The sequence below is a fragment of the Lithobates pipiens genome, unplaced genomic scaffold (genome assembly GCF_037356315.1).
Source record: "Lithobates pipiens isolate NorthernLeopardFrog02 unplaced genomic scaffold, aLitPip1_a1.2 Scaffold_19, whole genome shotgun sequence".
Taxonomy (NCBI): Eukaryota; Metazoa; Chordata; class Amphibia; order Anura; family Ranidae; genus Lithobates; species Lithobates pipiens.
Window position 1 is genome coordinate 166,242,019 of NW_027507764.1, and position 23,444 is coordinate 166,265,462.

General features: G+C 40.8%; 1 protein-coding gene across 2 annotated transcripts in view; it reads right to left on the reverse strand.

Moving 5' to 3' along the window:
* Positions 1-23,444, reverse strand: part of GADL1 (glutamate decarboxylase like 1) — a 386,628-nt gene that overhangs the window by 179,109 nt on the left and 184,075 nt on the right. For both annotated transcript variants that reach the window (XM_077491458.1, XM_077491459.1), the window contains 4 exons: positions 21,126-21,180; positions 12,619-12,735; positions 9,762-9,826; positions 4,361-4,442 (listed from right to left, as the gene is read on the reverse strand). In XM_077491458.1, the coding sequence (XP_077347584.1) occupies positions 4,361-4,442; positions 9,762-9,826; positions 12,619-12,735; positions 21,126-21,180 (319 nt within the window). The remainder of the gene's footprint in view (positions 1-4,360; positions 4,443-9,761; positions 9,827-12,618; positions 12,736-21,125; positions 21,181-23,444) is intronic.

A 23,444-nucleotide genomic window follows, 5' to 3' on the forward strand; every position in this document is an offset into this window, starting at 1 on the left:
CGTTATTTTTTGTTGCAATACATGACTAAAAATGACCTATTAAGCTAATAAGAAGTCAGTAAGCTTGGTCTCCGGATTGCTTAAGTGCAAATATATCACAAAGTAGGGAAAGTAAAAAAAAAAAATAAATAAATAAAAATTAAAGAGAAGCAGAGTGCTGTACGGAGCACTGTTCCTAGAATAGCCACATCTAGCCATCATGTAAATCAAAGAGTGAGTAAACAGTTAAGTGCAGCAATCAGCCTACAACTTCTCCAGAGAGTTCAGAATTTTTGAGCAGCCCTGTAAATGAGAGCATCTAATGAGTTAGATGGCTTTCATAGACACTTCTTATTTTCTGCACTGATTAATACACATTTTGGAAGCATGTGAATAAAATAAATGTAATTTTATTATAGTAAACTACCCTGACCATTAGATACTGGGGACATCAATTGATTTGGAGGGGACCTGATTGGCAGAATTGAATGGGAACATATCAAAGGAATTAGTGGGCTCTCAGTGGGCTGTACTAGAAAATATAATGTAAGATTTGAGCTCGTTATGTGAAAATACACAGACACCAACTAAGTGTCATCAGGGATTGAACTATTAAACAAAGTACAACAATATCATGAAATACAGGGAGAAATAGGGTTGCTTGTTTCCATCCTATTTCAAATCAAAGAGGAAATGTTTACTGCAACTGGTGAATAGTGAAATACAAATCAGCGTCTTCAAGTTCACATGCTGAATAAAAATAAAGGTCTTGAAAGTAATCATTGAAGGGTCATTTGGGTGTATTTACTAAAGGAATAGAAAATCGTCACAGTACAAAGTGAATGCACACTTAGCTTATTGGATAAGATGAAGCTGTGTTTAATCTGAACACCCAATCACATGCAAGGAAAAAAAAAAAAACAGAACTGTACCTTGCATATAGTTGAATGATTGAAGCAAACACAACTTCACCCTATTCCCAGAGTCCAATGAACATTCACTTTGAAATGTGAATATCCTCTACTGTTTTAGAATAACATCCCCATTATATCTTACGATGGGTTATTTTATTCTAGGGAACCAAGTGCAGTATTTTCTAACTATCTGGCCCCTTTCACACGGGGTTGTCCATTTTTACTCATCTGCTTGCTCAGCGGGGATCTCTCTCTTGATCCCCGCTGAGCCTGAGGATGACAAGTCTGTCTCTGCTCACTGTGCAGGGACAGACCTGTCAGATCTCTGCTTTCCTCTATGGGGGATCGTATGAAAACAGACCGCTTGTCCACTTTCATCTGATCTGATCCACCAGATGGATTGAAAATAGGGTTTCCATCCTTCCAGATTTAGCGGATCAGAGCAGATCAGATATCAGTGGACATGTCACCGCTGACATCCGTCAATCCATAGAGGTTCATGAATTGTCCGTTCGGGTCTGCCTGAAAAACTGAAAGGCGAATCTGAATGGTCCACTCATGTGAAAGGCGCCTAAAGGTTTATTACCTTAATGCATTTTACTCATTAAGGTAAAAAACCTTCTGTGGTGCAGGATTCTAACAGCCCCCCCTTCTTATACTAACCTGAGCCCGATCTTGATCCATTGACGTGCACAAAAGCAGTGGCTCTTGTTGCTGTCTCCCTCCTCACTGGGCAGATCATTAGAAGCGGTAGCCATTGGCTCCCACTGCTGTCAATAAAATGCTGCGATGAGGGAATGGGGGGGCAGACAGGGCGGCTTGGAAGCAAGCCCGTATGAGTGCCCCCATAGAAAGCATCATTAAACATAGCCAAGTTTAAACCAAATATCTCAAATAAATACTTTAGAGGTTGTTTGGATATTGGAAACTTTTTACATATATGGTAGGAATGTCCTAAACTAAAACAATTTTGGTGTAATATATATATATATATATATATATATATATATATATATATATATATATATATATATATATATATATAATTATTTTTATTATTTTTACCTTATTTGGAAAAAAAAACCTCTAGAAGCCTTATTAAATCTCAAACCAAAAAACATTACCAATACCAAATTCCGTCTTTTGACATTTTTATTTACTGCTGCTAAACAAACATTGGCAAAACCATGGTTGTCTTCTACTTCAAATTCCTCTTCGGTCAGGAACAAAATTAATTGGTTTATGTCAAATTAAATACTTGCTACTATTGTTTGTGATAATATAGACAAATTTGAGAAAACATGGGCCCCATGGATTACATCTTACTTACCACAATACTGTGATAGATCCCTTCTACATTTGTGATATATTCTTAAAAACTCTTGTACATTTGTTATTTACCCTTTTTTGAATATTATTTATTCCCTTTCTTAACCTCCCTGTATCCTCCCTGTATCCAGCGATGCGATCCCGAGTGTGGCTCAGGGTTACCGCTCGTGGTACTGAAATTGCAGCCCGAGCCAGACTCGGGATTACCGCTAGGGAGGTTAACTATTTATAATTATATGCATTTTAATATACTATTTTTTTATGTATATGATTTGTACTGCTTTTCTTTCTTGAAAATAATACAAATATTTATCAAAAAAAGAAAGAAAGTGGCATTCCAATGGACTTTGACACCCCAATATCAGCTTCCGGTGGCATCACTTCTGGTCTTATTATTTCTGATTTTAGGTGCTGAAAGCAGTACAATTATTTTGCATTGACATTTGGCATTTTATATTGTAGGCCTGCAATTCTTTGGAATAACTCTCTTAAATCTGTTCAAACAAGAGTCTAGTAGACATCCTGGGTATGATAAAGTTTATAATATAATAAATAATGATAATAAATAATAATAAAAATTATTCAATAATGTAATCAAATCCAAAAACACTGAAATTTGCTCATTTGCAGAATTGTCGCTGTCATTAGATTTAGTGTTTGATGATGAATTTCCCCACAAATCGCTATTGCTCAATTCTGCAAGTGATTATAATTTATTATCGCTGTTTTCTAGTTGGTCTAAAATCACTTTTGACATAAAGGGACACTTTTTGGTTGCTATGGACAATCTCCAAATTCCAGGCAGAAAAAAACTGTATTTATAATATAAAACTACATGCAGATCACTGGCCAGACCACTAGGGATAAAGGGGATGTTTATTTTTTATACAGTACTGTAATCTGTAAGATTACAGTACTGTATGTGTTTTGTTTATTTTTACTTTTTTGAATTTGGCGCCGATCTCCGCTCCCGTGCATCGTAACGTCGCAGGGAACGGAGCTCTGCGCCACTCGGGCACTGTGTAAATTGGACGTAGGACAGCTCGCACACACAGTGGGGGGACATCGCTGGATCCAGGGGACAAGGTAAGTAACCTCTCCCTGTATCCTCCCTGTATCCAGCGATGCGATCCTGAATCTGGCTCGGGGTTACCACTCGTGGTACTGAAATTACAGCCCGAGCCAGACTCGGGATTACCGCTAGGGAGGTTAACTATTTATATTTATATGCATTTTAATATACTATTTTTTTTACGTATATGATTTGTACTGCTTTTCTTTCTTGAAAATAATACAAATATTTATCAAAAAAAGAAAGAAAGTGGCATTCCAATGGACTTTGACACCCCAATTATCAGCTTCCTGTGGCATCACTTCTGGTCTGATGCCAGCTTGTGGTTCACGCTGGTCATGGCCATGATCATTGGCTTCTTGCTTCCTGGCTTGGATCCCTGGATACTCCTCACCATCTGTGCTTGTGGTGACTTCCAGTAACAAACTCCAGGACTGGCAATCACAATACACATGCTCATCTGATTCTGATAATTTGTGAGTGATTAATTTGCTTTTACCATTAAATTTGTGATGCTGCACTCAGTCTGGCACCCGTCTGTTTCTGTTACTCCTTATCCACAGAGTCTACTGCTTCGCTCTCAGGGAGCTGCCTCCAGGTGCTTAGAGGAATATACTATGGACTAATATGGACTACTTATTTAGTGTTTATACATAATTTTATATACAGATTTTTTTTTTATGTGTGTGTATATATACATATATATATATATATAGTATTTGCATCCAGGTGTCCCATCATCATTGGTCTAGAGCCACTGTTGATTTTTGTTTTTGTATTCATACTGTGGCCTGCATTTTATAATTGGACTTTAAATGAAAAAAAAAGGTAATTAAGTGTGCAGACATCAGACTATCTCTCATTGTTTATTTTAGATGTTTGCTTAATTTCATTGTTGTCTAGATCTCCCTATAGTGCCTAAAATATTTTTTCTCATGATGTCATGCTATCAATTCATTTTTAAGAACAAAGTAAGCATACATTTTTGAAAAACATATCTGTAAAAGCTATAGGATAATGTTATTATCAAGACTTAAAATGAATAAAATCATATTGTTCTGCTCACCGAGTTGTCTTTCACCAGGAAAGCGCAACACTGGATCCCAGCCATTAACATTTTATGAGGATTCCATGCAACTGAATCAGCCCTAGATGGAAAAAAAGTTTTATTGTGAATTTAATTACAAAGCATCAATTAGGCATAGTTTTTATCTCCCCAGATAGTGTAATCGTGCACCCCCCAAATACCCTCCTAATTGCTGTGACCCATGTTCATAGCTGTATTTATTTATCATATGCACAAAATTTGACACCTTAATATTCCACCCAGCTGATTATAGCACAGTGAAACATTATTAAGACAAGCTATTCTAGCCTGACTTGCTACCATTTTACAAATAGACCTACGGTATCAAAGAGTCATACAGCCCTGGGGGTCACACTTAGGTTTGTAACCTTTAATGGAAAAAAAAAGCAGCAGCCTTTAAAACAGGAGCCATTTTATACTTTAAATTCCATTGGCAAGTATCCCATATTTACTAACAAGAAGACAACTCCAGTCTGGTGGAGATCAAATTACCAATACGGGTCATATTAATGTGCCAATAATCTACCAATTATGGTTACTTTACAAGAAGGCAAATATTAGAAGGTGAGGTGTCATTGCGCCAGAATGGTGCCAGCATTTGGGAAGAAATAAAGTGTATGTTTAGCCAAAACACTTTTTTTTAATAGCGGTGTCTTTGCTAGGGAGATTAAAGCCTCTCATTTTGACCAGCTGACCATTATCCCCAAGAGATAGAGTGATGGGAAATCCAAAGTTTTAGCATTGTAGCCAGAACAAAAAGTATTAGTAAATATTCCAAAAAGGATACCTGTTCTAAAAAAATGTGGCTATACATACACTTTAAGCACACCAGACATGTTGTATAGATAGCATTGGAGCCATGCTTCTAGAGCTTTTTCTCCAGGGCCTACATCCTCCCTCCATCCTTTATTTTGAATACGTTATTATCTTATTATCTACTATATTCACTGTTAGGAAATAGGGACAGCAATTTCCCTATACTCAGTTTTCCTGCAGCCGTGTATTCTAATCTTTGCCTTTATAAATGGCATGTGTAGTGTGCCCCTGGTCCCCCATCTGAATTGTTATTAAAGGTACAGATATAATTCAGTGATGCAAAGAATACATTAAAGCTTTCACAGTGTTTACGGTGCTGCGGTCTGCGAGCTGTGTGGCTCAAATTGATATGAGCCTACAATGTTCACCAGAAGACGGTGAGAAAGCAGCCAGAACAAGTGGGAATTGTCCGCACACCACCCAAGAAAAATTTCTCCTGGCATGCCTCCCATAGGTAGTTTGGTCTCTTCTCATTGTGGTTCACAAGAAACTTCAAGGATCCATAGTGATGGTGGAACACCACAAGGAAATAGTGGTGCCAGGGGAGTGGTACAGCTCATATTATTATCTTCTCCCAGACCTTTGAGAATTACGTCCAGCATCTGGACCAGATGTTTACCTGACTGGCACAGTACAGGTTAAAACTTAAGCCCAGTAAATTCTGTCTATTGAGGCAATGGATCCAGCACTTGGAGCATATTGTGGAAGCTGGAGGAATTTCCCCTGGCCTGGCCAAAGTCTAGGCAGTGCAGGACTGGCACCCCCAAAGACTGTTACTGAGCTACGCACCTTTCTGAGACTAGTGAGCTACTATTGAAGATTTTTCCCGAAGTTCGGTCAAATTGCCGCACCAATTACACAGTTGCTGAGTAGGGATGGGCGAACAGTTCGGCCCAAGCAAAAGTTCGGGCCAAACTTTTGTTGTTCGGACGTTCGGCGAACAATGAACAATATGTGGTGTTCACGGCAAATTTGAAAGCTGCAGAGCCCCGTTAAAGTCTATGGGACACTGACATGGAAAACCAAAAGTGCTCATTTTAAAGGCTAATATGCAAGCTATTGTCATAAAAAGTGTTTGGGGACCTGGATCAATGCAAAAAAAGTTTTAAAAAGACAGTTTTTTCGGGAGCAGTGATTTTAATAATGCTTAAAGTGAAACAATAAAAATGAAATATTCCTTTAAATATTGTGCCTGGGGGGTGGCTATAGTATGCCTTTAAAGTGGCACAGTTTTCCCCTGTTTAGAACAGTACCGCAGCAAAATGAAATTTCTAAAGGAAAAAAAGTAATTTAAAACTGATCGCGGCTGTAATAAATTGTCGGGTCTCGGCAATATGGATAAAACTCGTTGAAAAAATGGCATGGGTTCCCCCCAGTCCATTACCAGCCCCTTTGGGTCTGGTATCAATATTAAGGGGAACTCTGCATCAATTCTTTTTTTTTTAATTCATACTTATTGTTTCACTTTAAGCATTATTAAAATCACTGCTCCTTAATAAACTGTGATTTGTAACCTTTTTTTTGCATTGATACATGTCCCCTGGGGCAGGACCTGGGTCCCGAAACACTGTTTATGACAACTTGCATATAAGCCTTTAAAATTAGCACTTTTGATTTTTCATGTTTGTGCCCCATAGACTTTAAGGGTGTTTGTCCAAATTTTTTGCCTGTTCACAAGTTCTATTGCAAACTGAACCGAGGGCGGGGTGTTCGGGTCATCCTTGACCTCACCAACAGGATTTTGAGATGAAGCTGGGCTTATACAGATGGGAGTTTACAAGGCCTGGGAGCTGTGCTAGCTTAGGTACAAGATGGCTGCAAATGGGTGATCCAGCCACAGCCTCTGACCTACCAAAGAGAATCCCCATAACTACAGTCTTTTCAAATTGGAGCTGCTGCCTTAAGTGTGAGCTATAACCAAGCAGTTTGCGGAGAATATTAAAGGGGCTGACATAGAAATGTATACAACAGCCCTCTCTGCTATACAGCCACGCTAGGGGCATTTGAGCAAAGGCAGGTCGTTCGCCTGGCACACTTGAAGTATAAGATCCAGACCTAGCGGTCATGCTGATGCTTTGTCCAGCTATCTGGTGGAATGCCCAGGGAAGGATGTGGACATTTTCTGAGAAGAAATCAAGGTAGCCCATGTGCTGCCCACAGCAGCAACTTCATGCTCACTAAAGAAACAAGGGATAATTCCCTAGGTGGAATCCACTGAAATTTACAGCCGAGAGGAATGGGTGCTGATTCAACCAAAGGACTGAGACCTTATGCAATTGCAGTGCTTCCTCTCTTGGTGACGTAAGCTCTTCTCCTGTTAGTGCCTGAGACTGTCTAACACACCTGGAGGGATACTGAAACAATGGGATCGACTTAAGACCTGGTTCAATGTACTGTATCACCAGGCGCAGATTACTACAGGACAGCAGAATATGCTACAAATTGTGTTCCTCCAGTCGCAAATCCTCCAAGCCTGCTGAGTACCACACACTGTGAGTTGGGCTGACCAGTCTGAGTCTGGTCACTTCTTGATACTTTTTCTGCCTGTGACTGGTGAAATAGGTCCAGAAGGTCTCCCAGGAGTGCGAGACTTGTTCTGTACTGAAGTCCCTGCCCAAAAGAACCATGCCAATGACTATTACCACCTCAGAGCCCCTAGAACTGGTCACCATGGACTTTCTAGAAATCTCCATATTGCCCTCGAGATATTGCTATGCCCAGGTTTTTGTTGACCACTTTACCAAGTTTGCAGAGGTAATCTCCACTAGGGATCAAATGGCCCCAACTACGGCTTAACTGTTTTGGGAGCATGTAGTCCAACCCTATGGTTGCCCCAAATGGATACACTTAGACCAAGGCCCAAACTCTGATTAAGTGATTATGTTCCAGCTGTGCCGCGGTATCAGGATTTCACACACTACCCCCTGCCATCCATGAGGTAAGGGAGATTGTCAGAGGTTTGACCCTGCTGGCTATGCTACAGACTTTCAAACAAGGGCACTTAGACAGATGGCACCAACATGTGGGGGCTGTGGTGTGGGCCTACAACAACAATGTGCACTGGGCAACTGGTAACACGCCCTTCTTCCTGATGTTTGGGGGCTATAGTTGGCTTATGGTGGATCTCTTACAGGGCTCTCCTGAAGATGTGGCTACCCAAACATCTAGCACCTAGGCATAGGAGCACTGAGTTAGACTACAGAAAGCCAAGCAAGTGATGCTAGATAGACACAAAGGCTTGGCTGAAGACTCTGTTCTGGAGGATCTGCCGTTGCGAACGAGTGACTGGGTGTTGGTGAAAAATACAAAGAACCTTTCCCGCCAACTTCAGTGTATGATGTAATCTCAGAGGGACCTAATCCCGTCAAGAGATGTCTCCATAGTAACCTGTTAAGGCCCTGTGTGTTAAGTGGAGGAGATCCAGAGATGATTGATCCTGTTGATGTCCCACCTGTACAGGAAGTTCCAGTTGAATGGTATCTTCTTCCTCAGTTGCTCGAGCCTCCAGCCTTTCCTGATCTGGAAGCAGAAAGCCCCAGTACAGCAACTATGGATTGTCCAGCCACTCCTGCAAGTTCCACGGACTGTCCAGAATTAACAGAGGATTTGCACTTGGGCCCATGTGGTGGGGGTATGAAAGGTCTTATTGACCTCCAACTGCCTCTAGCCGCAGAGTCACTGTCAGAACAGGATCTTTTACATCCTGAGGACACTGTTGCCCGTTGGGCGTTGCAATCTAACTGTGGTCAGCTTCCTGCAAGATACTGTGATTATTTTGTTGTTGTTGTGATTATGTTGTTTGAACCTGTATCTGCATTATTCCTGTTACTTCTTAATGTGTTGTGATGCTGAGGGCATAATCTATCAAAGAAGGGGGAGTGTAGGCAGGTGCAGTTGACTTTTTCTACTGGAAGTGGTGCTCAACTGTGGCAGCAGGGGGAGAGGCAGTTGAGAGCAATATAGTTCTCTATGGGTCCTGGGTCACTGGTGAAGCTATCTGATTGGATGTGATTCTAGCACTCATCTTGGGTCAGGCGGAGCCCTGGCTCCCAGATCTGGCCTTCAATTTGCATGTGAGTAGTATAGGGACAGAAAAAAAAAGTATAAGGACAGGTTACCTGTCTGACAGGGAGAAGTTAAAAATGAGTAGAGAAAGGATAGAGACATACCATCCTATCTGGAGACCTGCCCAGGCCACATTCCACCCCTCAAGACAGACGCAGTTGGTGCATCTGAGACCTGCTATGCCACACACTACTGTTACTTGCCTTGTGTATTCCCGGTTGTGTGCCTTCCTGTCAGATTTGTTGTAAAATTACTGCATTCTGCATTAGTACAAGTGCTGTTCTTTACAAACAGATTGGGACCGTTGAGATTACCACTGCCGCACCAAGCTACACCTCCCCCACAGGCTGGATTTATTATATATAACAGCAAAAGATAAAGTAGAATGTGTGGATCCAAATGGATCCACCAAAACACCGAAGCATGGGGATTTTATCTGTTGAGCCACTGAGGCAATAATACTATTTCAGGGTATATTAGGTGAACTAATTGCACTTACCGGCTAATACCGTGCAAAAGCTTTCTGTATTTTCTTGACATTAAAGCTGATCCGCCCCAGGAAGCCTATAAAATATAATCATAATCAATATTACATGCACTGTAAATATATATAGAAAAAGGTCGATATGAATAATATTAACAATGTGTGGTAAGGCTGTAAAAACCTAGTTGTAGTTGTAATTATATGTGCACATTAGGGCATTTCTATTTGCTCATTACATACTCAAGCTCTGCTCTTTGCTTAGTAGTGCTGCACAGTAAATGTGTTTTACTTTACCTCCCTCAGAGTGCCAGTCTTATAGTCAAGCATGACTGATTTAAAATAATGTTTTTCACTGAGCTTATATCTGACTACTGACCGTGTAATGTGAAATTCAGATGGTCAGTATAGGAAAAATATAAATATTTGTGGACATTAATTGGATCGGAATGCAGGAAAATATGAATACATATAAAACATTGCAAAAATAACTCAAACTCATTGTCAATGACATGCTTTTCTTTTGCCATCTACTAATAAAAAAGTTAAACATGAAATATGTTCAACATAATTATCTTTCTAAAATACATTTGCTATCACAGTGGTTCACATGAATAGTTTAGAACTTAGGTTCATTGAGATGCCCGTCAGTTTATCAAGGAGTATTGAATGTTTGTGAGAAACAGGAGCAAACATGCTAATCAATACTGATATAGTGAAATTACTCCTGTAACAATAATCATCTGGTACTGTGGGGGGGGTCAGACCTTTAATGTATTCATTCATCCTCCATTCATACAGCACTTTCCACTGCTGGAAGCTATAGTACAGCTTCTATGAATGGAGGAGGGGGTGGAAAGGGCAGGTATACTCTGCACCCTACGACAGGTCCAATGGCTCATATTAATGTATGAGGGCAGCAAATGATTGAAGATCTAAATGAAGATAGCAACCACTAGCACAAGGGAGACTTCTCATTCAGTGTATGTACCATCCCTTGTGCTGAAAAAAACAAAAAACTTAATATTTGAGTAGTTTTGCCTGCATTGAGATGAATTGTGGTAGAGATGTTAAACTCGTTATGATGGCTTTATAACTGAAGTTCTGAACTTAAAGGGACAGTAAAGTTTTTTTTTTTTTTTTAAATAACAAACATATCATACTTACCTCTACCGTGCAGCTCGTTTTGCACAGAGTGGCCCCGAACATCCTCTTCTGGGGTCCCTCAGCGGCTCTCTTGGCTCCTCCCCACATCAGATAACCCTCTGGGAGAAGCGCTCTCCCAGGAGTTTACCTTGTGTGCAATGCATAGGATGCATTAAGGTGAAAAAACATGAACCTTTAATGTCCCTTTAATCATTGAGTCTGAAGTTGATAATTTTCTCTTGGCAAAGTAAATGATCACTTAGATTAATGAATACAATTAAGGTTTATTCGCTTTAATCATTTAATCACATACCAAGTACATTTCTATTTTGTTTAATTATTGATGGCCTCTGGTGAGTTGTTATACCCACTGCTTTCTTATATCTGCGGGAGACTTCAACTCTAAAATCTTCCCATCAGAGTTCCTATCTTTGCTCTGGTCATTACAAATCTAGACTAGGAATAGTAGGTATAATAATTAACAATACATGAAAAAATTATACCGTCTGTAATAGCAGCAGTGGGCTGTCAAAGCCAGCTATAATTCTAGAATGATATACTAAAAACCTGCTAGGTCGTTCAACCTTCAGCCTTATATTTACCTGAGCCTGGTCTTGATTTAGTACTGGGCACAGAGGAGCAGCTCTCTCCTCCATTGGCTCCTGGTGCTGTCAATCACAGCCAGTGAGGAGGGAAAAGGGGGAGGGGCAAACCACACTCTGTGTGTCAATGGCCACACAGATCTTAGATCTGGAGCAAGCCTGCACCAGTGCCCACATAACAAACTGCGTTCTATGGGGGCCTTTGGCTGGGGGAGAAGACAAGAGCACCAGCAGGGATACCAAGAAGAGGGGCATTAGGTCCGCTCTGTGCAAAACCATTACACGGAGCAGGTAAGTATAACATGTTCCTTATTTTAAAAAAATATATAGTTTTACAATCACTTTAACTTTGCCAAGTAAATATTTACTAATCTTGTAAATATGAGGAAATTGTGTTAATTTTCAATATCTAATCATGTGCAAGAGGAAGAAGAAAAAAGCCAAATTGTTCCATACATTTGTTTTAAAGGATTACAGTGATTGCAGCTACAACTTACTCACAGAGTCAAATGAATATTCACTTTTTCAGTTGAATAACGTATACCCCTTCTACCCTATTAGGTTAATTAAAAAATGGATGCATTATTAAAACAGCATCACGACTTCATAAACATATCATTTTTCATTGCTTTTAAATTATATAAAGGCAACAGAACACAAGATAAGTAGTGGAAGCTGTTTGCAAAATATATATTTTTTATTCCCACCTTAACATAAGGTTTTTTTTAAAAGCTGGAGGTCCTTCTCATGAACCAGGTAGAATGGTAGAGTGAGGTAGAATAAACTCCGCTTAGAGAAGGAAGTTATGATGAACAGATTATTTTAAGTATATTTTAAAATAAACATAGTAGTGAATATATTCAGTCTTGCAAAAAAAGATAAAGTTAAATATATTTTGCATAATATAGTTTTGACAGCATAGCTGAAGCTTGAAAGCGGTCAACAAAAAACAGCCAAAGCTGAAATGTTGAAGCAACTCTGGAAATATCAACATTACATTATATCTCACTTTTATTTATAAGTATATATGATTGTAAATATCAAAGATGTATATTAAGAATTGGATGTGCTTATTTCAAAGCTTTGTAAGGTTTTTGAACAGAATAGTGTATCATCTGGTAACTTACATCAACATGGAACCAAAGTTTATGCCTCTCACAGATGTCTGCTATATCATCCAGAGGATCAAATGCACCTAACACAGTAGTACCAGATGTGCCAATGACAAGGAATGGCGCAGCTCCCTGTAAAAATGGATTGAGATAAAAGTTACACATTTTGTTTGAATCTTTTATTCTGATTTTGGCATCTGCAATCATATTTGTTAGTACAATCCCCTTTAACAATTGCACAGCATCACGTGTAATTAACCTTAAATTCTTGTGAAAAAAAGAATAAAAATACCCTGTAACTGATGCTCTGAGTCTGTCTATCTATCTATCTATCTATCTATCTATCTATCTATCTATCTATCTATCTATCTATCTATCTATCTATCTATCTATCGATCTATCGATCTATCTATCTGTAAAATACAAGGTCTGATCCCCTATGAATACTGGATGCTTTTCTGTCTCTGGTTTAATACTTCTTGGGTTTCTGAACCCAAACAAGTATGAGGATTAGATCATAAGATCAAAGTTAGAAACTCCTGAATCAGCATGATAGACAGACGACTAGCATTTTTAAGAAAAGGTCAACAAAAGCTACCTCCGTATTCTCTCAGAGAAAGTTTCTTTTACTGCAAAAATAGAACTGTAGGCAGATACAAAGGCCCATATTTAAAGTGGTTGTTAAGCCCCTCTAACCTGTATACACCATCAGCACTGCCCCCTATTGCAGTGTCCCCCTCTGTGTATGATTTATAAATATTTATCAATTGTATTTTTATTGAAAACATTTTCAGAGAGAATTTACAGAGGGAAGTATAACAACAAATGATTGTCAGTGTCAACAATGTTACAGGCCGTAGGCCAAAGAGCAAGGAAAGAAAAATAAGCAGAAAATAAACAGAAAATAAACACAGTAGTATAATGGTCAGGCAATATCAGGTCACAGGCTCAGTTAAAGCAGTAGTGCATCTAGCAACGGGGGGGACGGGGGGGGAACGAGTCAGGAGGGGGGGTGCAGGAGAGAGTCCAATGGGTGGGTAGGCCAGATAGCTACGTGTCTGCAAGAAAGGCATAGCCAACCACTGGATCTGGAGTACGCTCTTTCCGGGGAGGAGCCTATCCCAGACTGAGGCATCCTCGGGAAAAGAACATATACCAGCGAGAGGGGGGGGGGGTAAGGAAAGACATCGGTTAATCCTCAGGGGGGGGGTTGTAGGGAGTCCCGGATTAAGGTGGGAATGGTCCCATAAGTCCCAAACTCGGGAAAACCTAGGCAATGTATCATGAATAACCGCGGTAAGGTGCTCCATCCTGCGGATCTGTTCCAGTGTTTGCAATATCTGTGGGAGTGTTGGCGGGGACTGCGACAGCCATCTGACTGGTATGGCCCGTCTTGCTGCCAATAGAATATAGCCTAAGAGTTTCTGAACAGTGACAGGCAGGTCAGGAAAGGGTAAGCCTAACAGAAAGTGGATTGGGGTTAGAGGAAGGATGGTGTCGGACAGTTCTTGCAAATATACATGGACCGAGGACCAGAAAGGTTTAATGAGCGAACATTCCCAGAAAATGTGAAAAAGAGATCCAATAGCCTTCCGACACCTCCAGCAGAGTGGGGAAGCCCGGGGATCGTATTTATGTAGGAGCTGTGGGGTCCTGTACCAAAACATTAGGATTTTATATATTGTCTCTTTCTGTTCTACACAGCGAGACGATTTAGAGGCAGTCTCCCAAATTTTCAGCCACTGGGGGGTGGTAATGGACTGGCCAAGAAGCCGAGACCACTTACGCATATAGAGGTGACCTGGGCCAGAGAAAGAGGGAGAGGCCTGTAAATACTTGTAAATCTCAGAGATGAGTCTCGTTTGGTTTGGACCTTGGGAGCAGAGAAGTTCAAAAGGGGTAGGGTTATTCAAGGTTAGGGTGGGGTTTTTGGAGCTAAAGTAATGTCTGATTTGAAGATAGGAATAAAACAAACCCTTGGGGACCTGAAATTTCCGTTGGATGTCAGCGAAGGATAGGAGCGAATGTGTAAGTGGATGTACCAAATTACGAAGTTGGAAAACGCCCGCACGCGTCCAAGGGAGCATGCGTGGGTAAGACAGGCTGTCCGGGATGTCAGGGTTGAACAATACGTTTAATAATGGCGAACATGGAGAGGCCAGGGAGAAACGCTGGGCACATTTCTTCCAAATAGAAAGTGTAAAGAACATGGGGCTGAGAGAAAGGTTCCTAAGTTGATGTATGGAGGTTTCCAATTCCGCCCAAATCAGCGAGCAGGGGTGGACCGGGGTGGTAATGCTCATTTCAATGTCAGACCACACACTGGATGACATTCTATGGGACCATACTATGACCGGTTTCAAGTGCGTAGCATAATAATATTTAAGGAGGTCTGGGGCTCCCAGTCCACCCCTAGCTCTGGGAGTGAGCACTACGGAACTAGCTATCCTGTGGGCCTTATAGCGCCAGATAAAGTTAAGGAAGGACCTCTGAGTCGCTTTGAGTTGGGACATGGGGACGGGGATCGGCAATGTTTCAAATAGGTATAAAAGTCGTGGCATGATGGACATCTTCAGGACATTGATGCGACCCAAGAGGGAAATGGGATACAAGTCCCATTGTCGCAAGAGTCGGTCGATGTCCCGAAAGAGTGGTGGGAAATTCGCATGATACAGGCTAGAGTAGGAAGAGGTAAGGTTAACCCCTAGGTATTTGAGGGAGGCCGTACACCAACGGTAAGCGAAATTGCGCTGCAAAGAGACAAGATCTACGGGGGGAATAAGGATAGGTAGAGCTTCCGTCTTGGTAGTGTTGATTTTATATCCAGAGATCGAGCTAAATTGGTGCAGGAGAGCATGTAGGGAGGGAAGGGAGGTAAGGGGTCTGGTCAAAGTCAGTAGAATATCGTCAGCATGTAGAGACAATTTATACTCAGTTTGGCGTAGTTGTACCCCTCGAATATCAGGATGGTTACGGATAGCCGCTGCCAGGGGTTCCAAACAGAGAATAAAGAGCAAGGGGGATAATGGACAGCCCTGCCTAGTGCCATTACTGAGGGAGAAGGATGGCGATAAGTAGGAGGAGAGTTGAACTTGCGAAGAGGGTCTGGAGTACAGTGCCCTTAAGGCGGCGACGAAGGGACCTGTAATGCCAAAGTGAGAGAGCGTGGCAAACATAAATGGCCAGCTGAGTCGATCAAATGCCTTCTGAGCATTAAGGCTCAATATAAGAGCTGGGCGGTTCGTTTTGTTTAGTAAGTCAATCAAATCTATAGTACGTCTAGTATTGTCTCCCGCATGCCTAGCCAGTACAAAACCGACTTGGTCTTTATGGATAAGTTGCGGTAGCAAACGAGACAGCCTGATTGCCAATATTTTGGTGAAAATTTTGTAATCGGAATTTAACAGCGCGATAGGCCTGTAATTGTCTGGGAGGGAGGGGTCTTTATCTGGTTTCGGGATCACAGATACGTGAGCATGGAGAAACTGGGGGTCAGGAATGGTGCCTTTCAATAAGGAGGAGACTAGGGAAAGAAGGTGCGGACTCAGCAATGGAAGGAAAGTTTTGTAGTAGGAGTAAGGTAGGCCATCAGGGCCAGGAGCTTTTTGAGTGGGAAGATGCTCCACAACCGCAGCTAGTTCCTCAGGGGAGATAGGAGAGTTTAAAGACGGGAGGTAGTCAGGGGAAAGCTGGGGGAGGGGCAGTGATTCCACGAAGGAGTTAAACTTCTCCTGGGTGAAAGTGTATTGATCATCAGTGAGTAGACAGTTATACAGCTTATGGTAGAAGTTACCAAACGTCTTAGACATTGTGAGAGGGCAGTAAGTGGAGGAACCGTCGGATTGTTTAAGGGAGTCAGGATAGGCTTGGAAAGGTCGAGGTTTAAGTTTGTTTACTAGTATTCGGTGGGGTTTTTTAGAGTACTCGTAAAACTTCTGTTTGGACCATAAGAGAGATTTGTCTATCTTCTGCAGATCAAGTGATCTAAGGAGGTTGCGTAGGTAGACAACAGTCCGAAGCCCTGACACTGTGGGAGAGGAGAACAAACGGTCTTCAGCCTTGCGAAGCTTGAGAAGAGCCGAGGCTCTTTGGTGTGCGGCGTCTTTTTTGAGTCGGGAGCTTATTGCAATACAATGCCCCCTGAATACAGGTTTATGCGCCTCCCACAGCGTCGAGGGCTCAGAGACGGAGCCAGCGTTAAGCTCAAAATACTCCTTAAGGCATGTGGTCAGTTGAGCTTTAGTAGGCCACCCCACGCCTTCCATAGCTGGAAAAATTAATTCAGCCAACTTTCAAAAAGCAAACGTAGCAACAGGATGAATAATAACATAACAGACAAAAAGCAATATACTGAAGTTGCAAACAGTGGAAAAAAGAGCATTAAACAATAAACAGTGCACCCCATGGGCGTCGGGGAATAAGTGTGGGGGATCTGCCATGGCATAATAACATAAAACTGCACCATGGAAAATCCAACAAGGCCCCATCCAGGGGGGTAGATAAGCTCAGTCTTGTTCCGATGCAGTGTCCCTCAAGTCGGGGGTCTGAAGGAAGGTCTCCGTTGATGGGTGAGGTTGGATCTAGAAGGCTTTGGTCGAACTGGGGTCCATATCCGGGCAGGAAGTGCGGACGGCCGAGGTGTAGAGGGAAGCGGAGTAGGTTCTTCGTCTGGGAGAGGGGGGAGTCCAAGGCTACGCAGGAAGGCGTCGCTTTCATGTAGGTCATGAAGAGAGAACTGAGTGCCTTCTCGGGTCACTGAGAGGCGAAAGGGGAAACCCCATCTGTATGGAACCTTGTGGGTTTGGAGATGAAGCGTCAAGGGACCTAAATCGGGAGCAGTGGCCGCTGTCATGTCAGTGGTAGCCCATCCCTCCCACAGTTAGAATCACTCCCTAGGACACACTTAACCCATTGATCATCCCCTAGTGTTTAACCCCATCCCTGCCAGTGTCATTTATACAGTAATCAGTGCTTTTTATAGCGCTGATCGCTGTATAAATGACAGTGGTCCCAAAAGTGTCTGATGTGTCCGCTAGAATGACGCAGTCACAATAAAAATTGCAGATCGCCGCCATTACTACTAAAAAATAATAATACTGAAAATTACATAAATCCATGGCCTATTTTGTAGACTCTATAACTTTTGTGCAAACCAATCAGTGTGATTTTTTTTACCAAAAATATGTAGAATACATACATATTGGCCTAAACTGAGAAAGAAATAATTTTTTTTTATAGCGTAGAAAATAAAAACCACAGAGGTGATCAAATACCACCAAAAGAAAGCTCTATTTGTGGGAAAAAAAGGATGGAAATTTTGTTTGGGTGCCGAGTTGCACGATCGTGCAATTGTCAGCTAAAGCAACACAGTGCCGTATTGCAAAAAGTGCTCTGGTCAGGAAGGGGGTAAATTCTTCTGGGGCTGAAGTGGTTAATTTGCTACCTATTCAGGTTCTGGCATACTGTCTTGACTTTAGACAGTAGTCAATTAAAAATATAGTATTTCATTTGTATTTTTTGCATTGACTCTATGGCAGTGCCCAGTTCCCCAATGCCCTTGTAATGACCCTCTGTCTATAACCTGAAGTGTTTTGCCCTCCCATAGAAATTAATGGGATTTGGATTTATATTTGCAATTCATAGACATCACTATGGAGGAAGGAGACCTAGTCGGATAAATCATGTTTTCTTTTGCATCATGTAGATAGCTAGGCACATGTGCATCATTTACCTGGGGAAGAGATGGTACCAGGATGAAGTATGGGAAGAGGCAAGCTGGCAAAGACAGTGTGAGGCTTTGGGCAATATTCTGCTGGGAAGCCTGAGGTTCTGCCATTCATTCTGCCATTCATGTGGATGTTAATCGATACAGACCACCTTGCTGACCAAGTATACCCCTTCATGGAAATGGGGTTCCCTAATGGCAGTGGCCTCTTTAAGCAGGATAATGCACCCTGCCACATTGCAAAAATGGCTCAAGAATAGTTTGAAAAACACGAGTTCAAGGTGTTGACTGGGCCTCCAAATTCTCCAGATCTCAGTCCAGGAGATCCCACCTCATAACTTGCAGGACCTAAAAGATCTGCTACTGATGGCTTGGTGCCAGATATCACAGAATACCTTCAGAGGTCTAGTGGCATCCATGCCTTGATGGGTCAGAGCTGCTTTGAAGGTAAAAGGGGCTGTTCTGGCAACAAAAGAGGGAGCGGCTCAATATTAGGTGGGTGATCAAAAACGTTTATTCTGATCTGTGTATATATTCTAAAGTTTGTAGACTCTACAAGATTCACACAGACTAAATAATATGCATGGATATGTGTTTCTTTCTTTTTACCAAAGAAATGTAGCAAAATAAATTTTGTCCTAAATGTATGAAGTAAGATTATTTATTTGGAAAGTTTTATATTTTTAGAAAACGTTCAGCCTTTTTTCCTTTATTTAGTAAAAAGTAAAAAACCTGGTGGTGATTAAATACCATCAAAAGAAAGCTATCTGTCTTAAAATGTTTTATATAAAAGTAATTTGGGTACAATGTTGCATGTCTGAGTAATTGTCATTTAAAGTGTGACAGTTTGGAAAACTGGCTTGGACTGGAACGATTTGACAAGATCTAAGTCAAAATACTGAAAATTGTCAGTTACTTACCGGTAACTGCTTTTCTAGGAAATTTTCCATGACGGCACACCTGAGAGATAACGGTCCATCTAACAGATTCTCAGTTCTACCAAAGTAATAGGCTATCCTGGTGCAAGAAGACAACTTTTCCTGTAGTACTTACATCAAACTAGGGGTGGCAAGTAGGCCTGCCATCCTGGAAGATTTTCTAGAAAAGCAGTAACTGACAATTTTCTCTAGTCATCTTCCAGGACAGCATACCTGAGAGGATGGACAAGAAGTTCAAGGTCTACCTTTGGGTGGGACCACTGCTTGTAAGACCTTCCTTCCAAACATCAGATCCAGAGGCTGAAAGCAGTTCCACTCTCATGCTTTAGGAAGGTGTTCTACTTCGCCCATGTGGCTGTCTGACAGGTCTTTTCTATTGAGGCCCCAGCTCTTTCTGTCCGCGAGGCTGCCAGAGATCTTGTGAAATGGGCTTTAAGGTTTACTGGTATTGGGAAACCTGTCTGCTCATAAGCCATTCCTATAGTCTGTCTGATCCACCTAGCCACTCTAGACCTAGATGCCTGCCCTCCCTTCCTAGGGCCGCTAAATAGAATCAAAAGTTGACTTGATTTTCTGAAGTCTTTCACCCTATCTAGGTATGTCAGCAAACACCTCCTGACATCTAGTAAATTCAAATTTTCCTCTCTCTCGTTTTTGAGTTCTCGCAAAAGGAGAGCAAAATGTTCTCTTGAGATCTATGAAACTGGGATATGACCATGGGAAGATATAGTAGTTCTTGTCTCAGCAACACCCTATCTTCCAGTACTAACAGAAAAGGCTCTTTAATTGACAGTGCCTGCAGGTCTCTTACCCTTCTGGCTGTAGTGATGGCCAGTAAAAAGGCTAACTTAACTATCAAAAATTTTACTGAGATCCCCTGAGCCGAAAAGGAGCTTTTTTCAATGCCTCCAGGCCAGCGTCAGATTCCATGGTGGGAATCTATTCATTTTTACAGGGGTTAATCTCTCCCTCTCTAGTAGAAATATTTTAATCAAGGACTCTAGAGCGAGCCTCTGGTCCAGGATTACAGATAGGGCTGCTATCTGTACCTTCAGGGTGTTCAGGACAGGAAGGATACTTGGCTCCGGATCTGCCATTTTAGCCTAGTCCGGAAATACGCCCAGAAGGCTCCTTGCCGGGAAGGACCCCGGCCATTGGGGCTGAGAAGAGACTAAACCCAGGCTGGACCCTCAGCCCTCCCTGGCTTTGGCATCCAGCTACCAGGGGGGACCATCCACTACCAACTTCAGGTCTGACAAGAAACAGCAAAAGTTTCGCTGCCGAAACAACTGAGGTGCAGGAGGAAGGGAGGGGCTTTTTAACCTCATGTGTTTATTGTGTTTCCTGTCAGGTGGACCAGCCATCTTTCATGTATTCCGTCCTGGAAGATGACTTGAGAAATCTAGGTAAATACACAGAACCAACAACCAAAATAGGACTAACTGGAGATATTTATCTTTTCTGTCGCATAGCAAAGCAATGGCGAACAGGAGCAAGGAGACACACCATGAGACAGAAACAGGGTTACAAAATGCATCATTACTCTTTTGGCTGTTCTAATGTCAGACTAGGACTAAATAAAACTCAACCCTGTCCACTTCTTAATTTTGTGTCTGTTCCGAGTGAAAATCGGTCCCATCTCCAGTAATAAATCTGAACGCTGTCGCACCTCTCTGTCCAAAAATACAGATGCACAAGTCTATAAACCTGTCAAAGATTCTGTGCTGAAGGACACACAGCCTGATTTGCAACTAACAGTGACACTACTTTGCTTGATAAATGCCCCCTATTATGTTAAGTTCAGAATTGAAAGCAAAAAAAGTTACTTTTAAAAACATCTTTTAGTTTGAACACATTACCTCCTCTTTTGCTTTTTGTATCTGCTTTTCGAGTTCTTCTGGAATCATCTTTCCCCTAAATGGCAAAAAGAATAAAATTGAAAAGACACAATAAACATGGATAGAAATTTATACAAATGAGTAAACACATTTTGGTTAATGGAAATCAAATAAATGAATGCAGAATAAATAAATACAGCCATAAGAAATTAAATAATAAACATTAAAAACCACAAAATACATTTAAAGTGACCTAGATCTTCGTAGAAAGAAACTACAAAGAGAAAGAAAAATCTCACCACTAAAAGTGAGTTAAAAAAAAGTCCCAAAAAAATTAAAAATAAAAGACATTTTGAAAACAACGTCACAATGTAATAAATAAATCAAGTAAAAATGATTTCCCCTTCGGCATATAACAGTAGGTAACCATGTTTAAAAGAAGGAAAACATGGTATAACATATAAATAGGTCTCAAGTTTTGCAGAAAGCCATGCATTCAACACATTATTGATTAAAAATCTCATACAACCTGAACATTTCCTATTTCATATACTTACACATTACAAACGAGGACACATATGGTGAGGCACAGAAAGTCAATATGTCATATATCTTGAGAAGCTGTATGTGTGGTCATTATTATTATTATGAGAATTTGATTTAATGATTAAGGACTTTGAAACATGCCGTTTTGCACTTTGATAAAATGTGATGGATAGATGTGTGGATGTATGTACAGGAAACCTTTATAGAGCTGGTTTAAAGCTTGGAGCATCTTAGTAAAATTTTTGTTCTTGGCATATATATTTTTTGTTTACAGAGCCAGACATATTTGCATCTGCTTAGTTTGCTATATTAGGTCACTGTAATCTTTCATATATGCATTTCACATTTTTTTTAAACAGCTGATCAAACAGTAACACATACTGTTTAGCTCACCATAGGAAGCTAAATGTATGTTATACTAACTATACTGATGTAAATTAGAATTTGGGCAGATTAGAGTTTGAGAAAAAACTGAAAGATGAGCACATAAAAAAAAAATACTTTGCTGGCAGCTTGATAATTGTGTTCCAGTGATCAGGTTTGCAAGGTTTGGATCAGATTTATTTAAAATTAATAAATAAATCCCCACAACCCATCTGACACAAACAAACTCCTTTTTTTTTATTTCTAAATTCAAAACTCCTATTCTACTCTTAAATAGAAGTCCATATATAATCCACAAGGGTGTCAGATGTTCATTACAAAATAAGAGAGTGGAATTCTAGGGGACTCTCATATCCTACTTCTACACTGCCTACTAAGGGACTATAATGTTAACATAGTCCCCCCGACCCAGTCAGGGAGGATTATTCATCAGATCAGCTGATATCTGTTGTCTTTGAATAAGCTTGATCCTGGCCAAATGCTTGCACACACATATAATCTAGCTCAGATTCAAGCCTTGGTTTACTGTATTTTTTACATGGTAATGTTTTGGCATACATTTCCTTTCATCATTTTGTTTTTTGTCTGGTAAAAGATAAGTGGAGCTCTAGTTAAAATCTCCAATCCAACTGCACGTCACTGTCCTTAGCTGAAAAATTTGTAACGCTATACATCCTTTCTATAGTAGGGCAGGCAGCGTTTTTATCTGCTGTGCCCTGTTCTTATTAAGTCTGCATTCTATTCAGTGTGTTGGTGCTGGCCAGTGGCCATTACGAAAAAAAAAGACTGGTCACGGCACATGAACTAAACTAGCTATAGGCCCACTGTAATTATATAGTCTGTGTCTATCAAATAGATGGAGTGTGGAGTGTTTGTGTGTCATAGATCTAGATTTTATAGGTAGAGGTATACACAGAGTTATTAGAATGGGGTGCTGATGGTTTGTCATAGTGGTAGCTATGTTGGACATGGCTAAATGAAATTAGGGTATTGTACACTAGAATATCATAGGAAGTACCCTTGGTGGAACTATAGCAAGGTTAAGGGCAAGTTAGGGAGTTACTTGGGGAGCATATAGAGCCCAGGGCTCACATTCTGCATTTGATTCCTGGAGTTTTGTGCTGTACCTATAGTTTTGATTTACAGTAATATTAAAAATGCAAAATTATTTAGGGTGACATCGATAATACTCAATCATCCTCATACAGCCTTTTAATTTGTAATTAGGCACAATTTAAAATCTACTCCAACTTCTAACAACAGCAAGGCATACTTTTTGTTGTGAGTAAAGCAAACCCAAGTGCTGCTATTGTTGATATCTTCCTGAAAATACTGGTTATCTGGCTATTTTCTGTCCTGCTGGCTTTAATAATTTCTATTAAAGGGGGATATGATCAACATGTATAAATA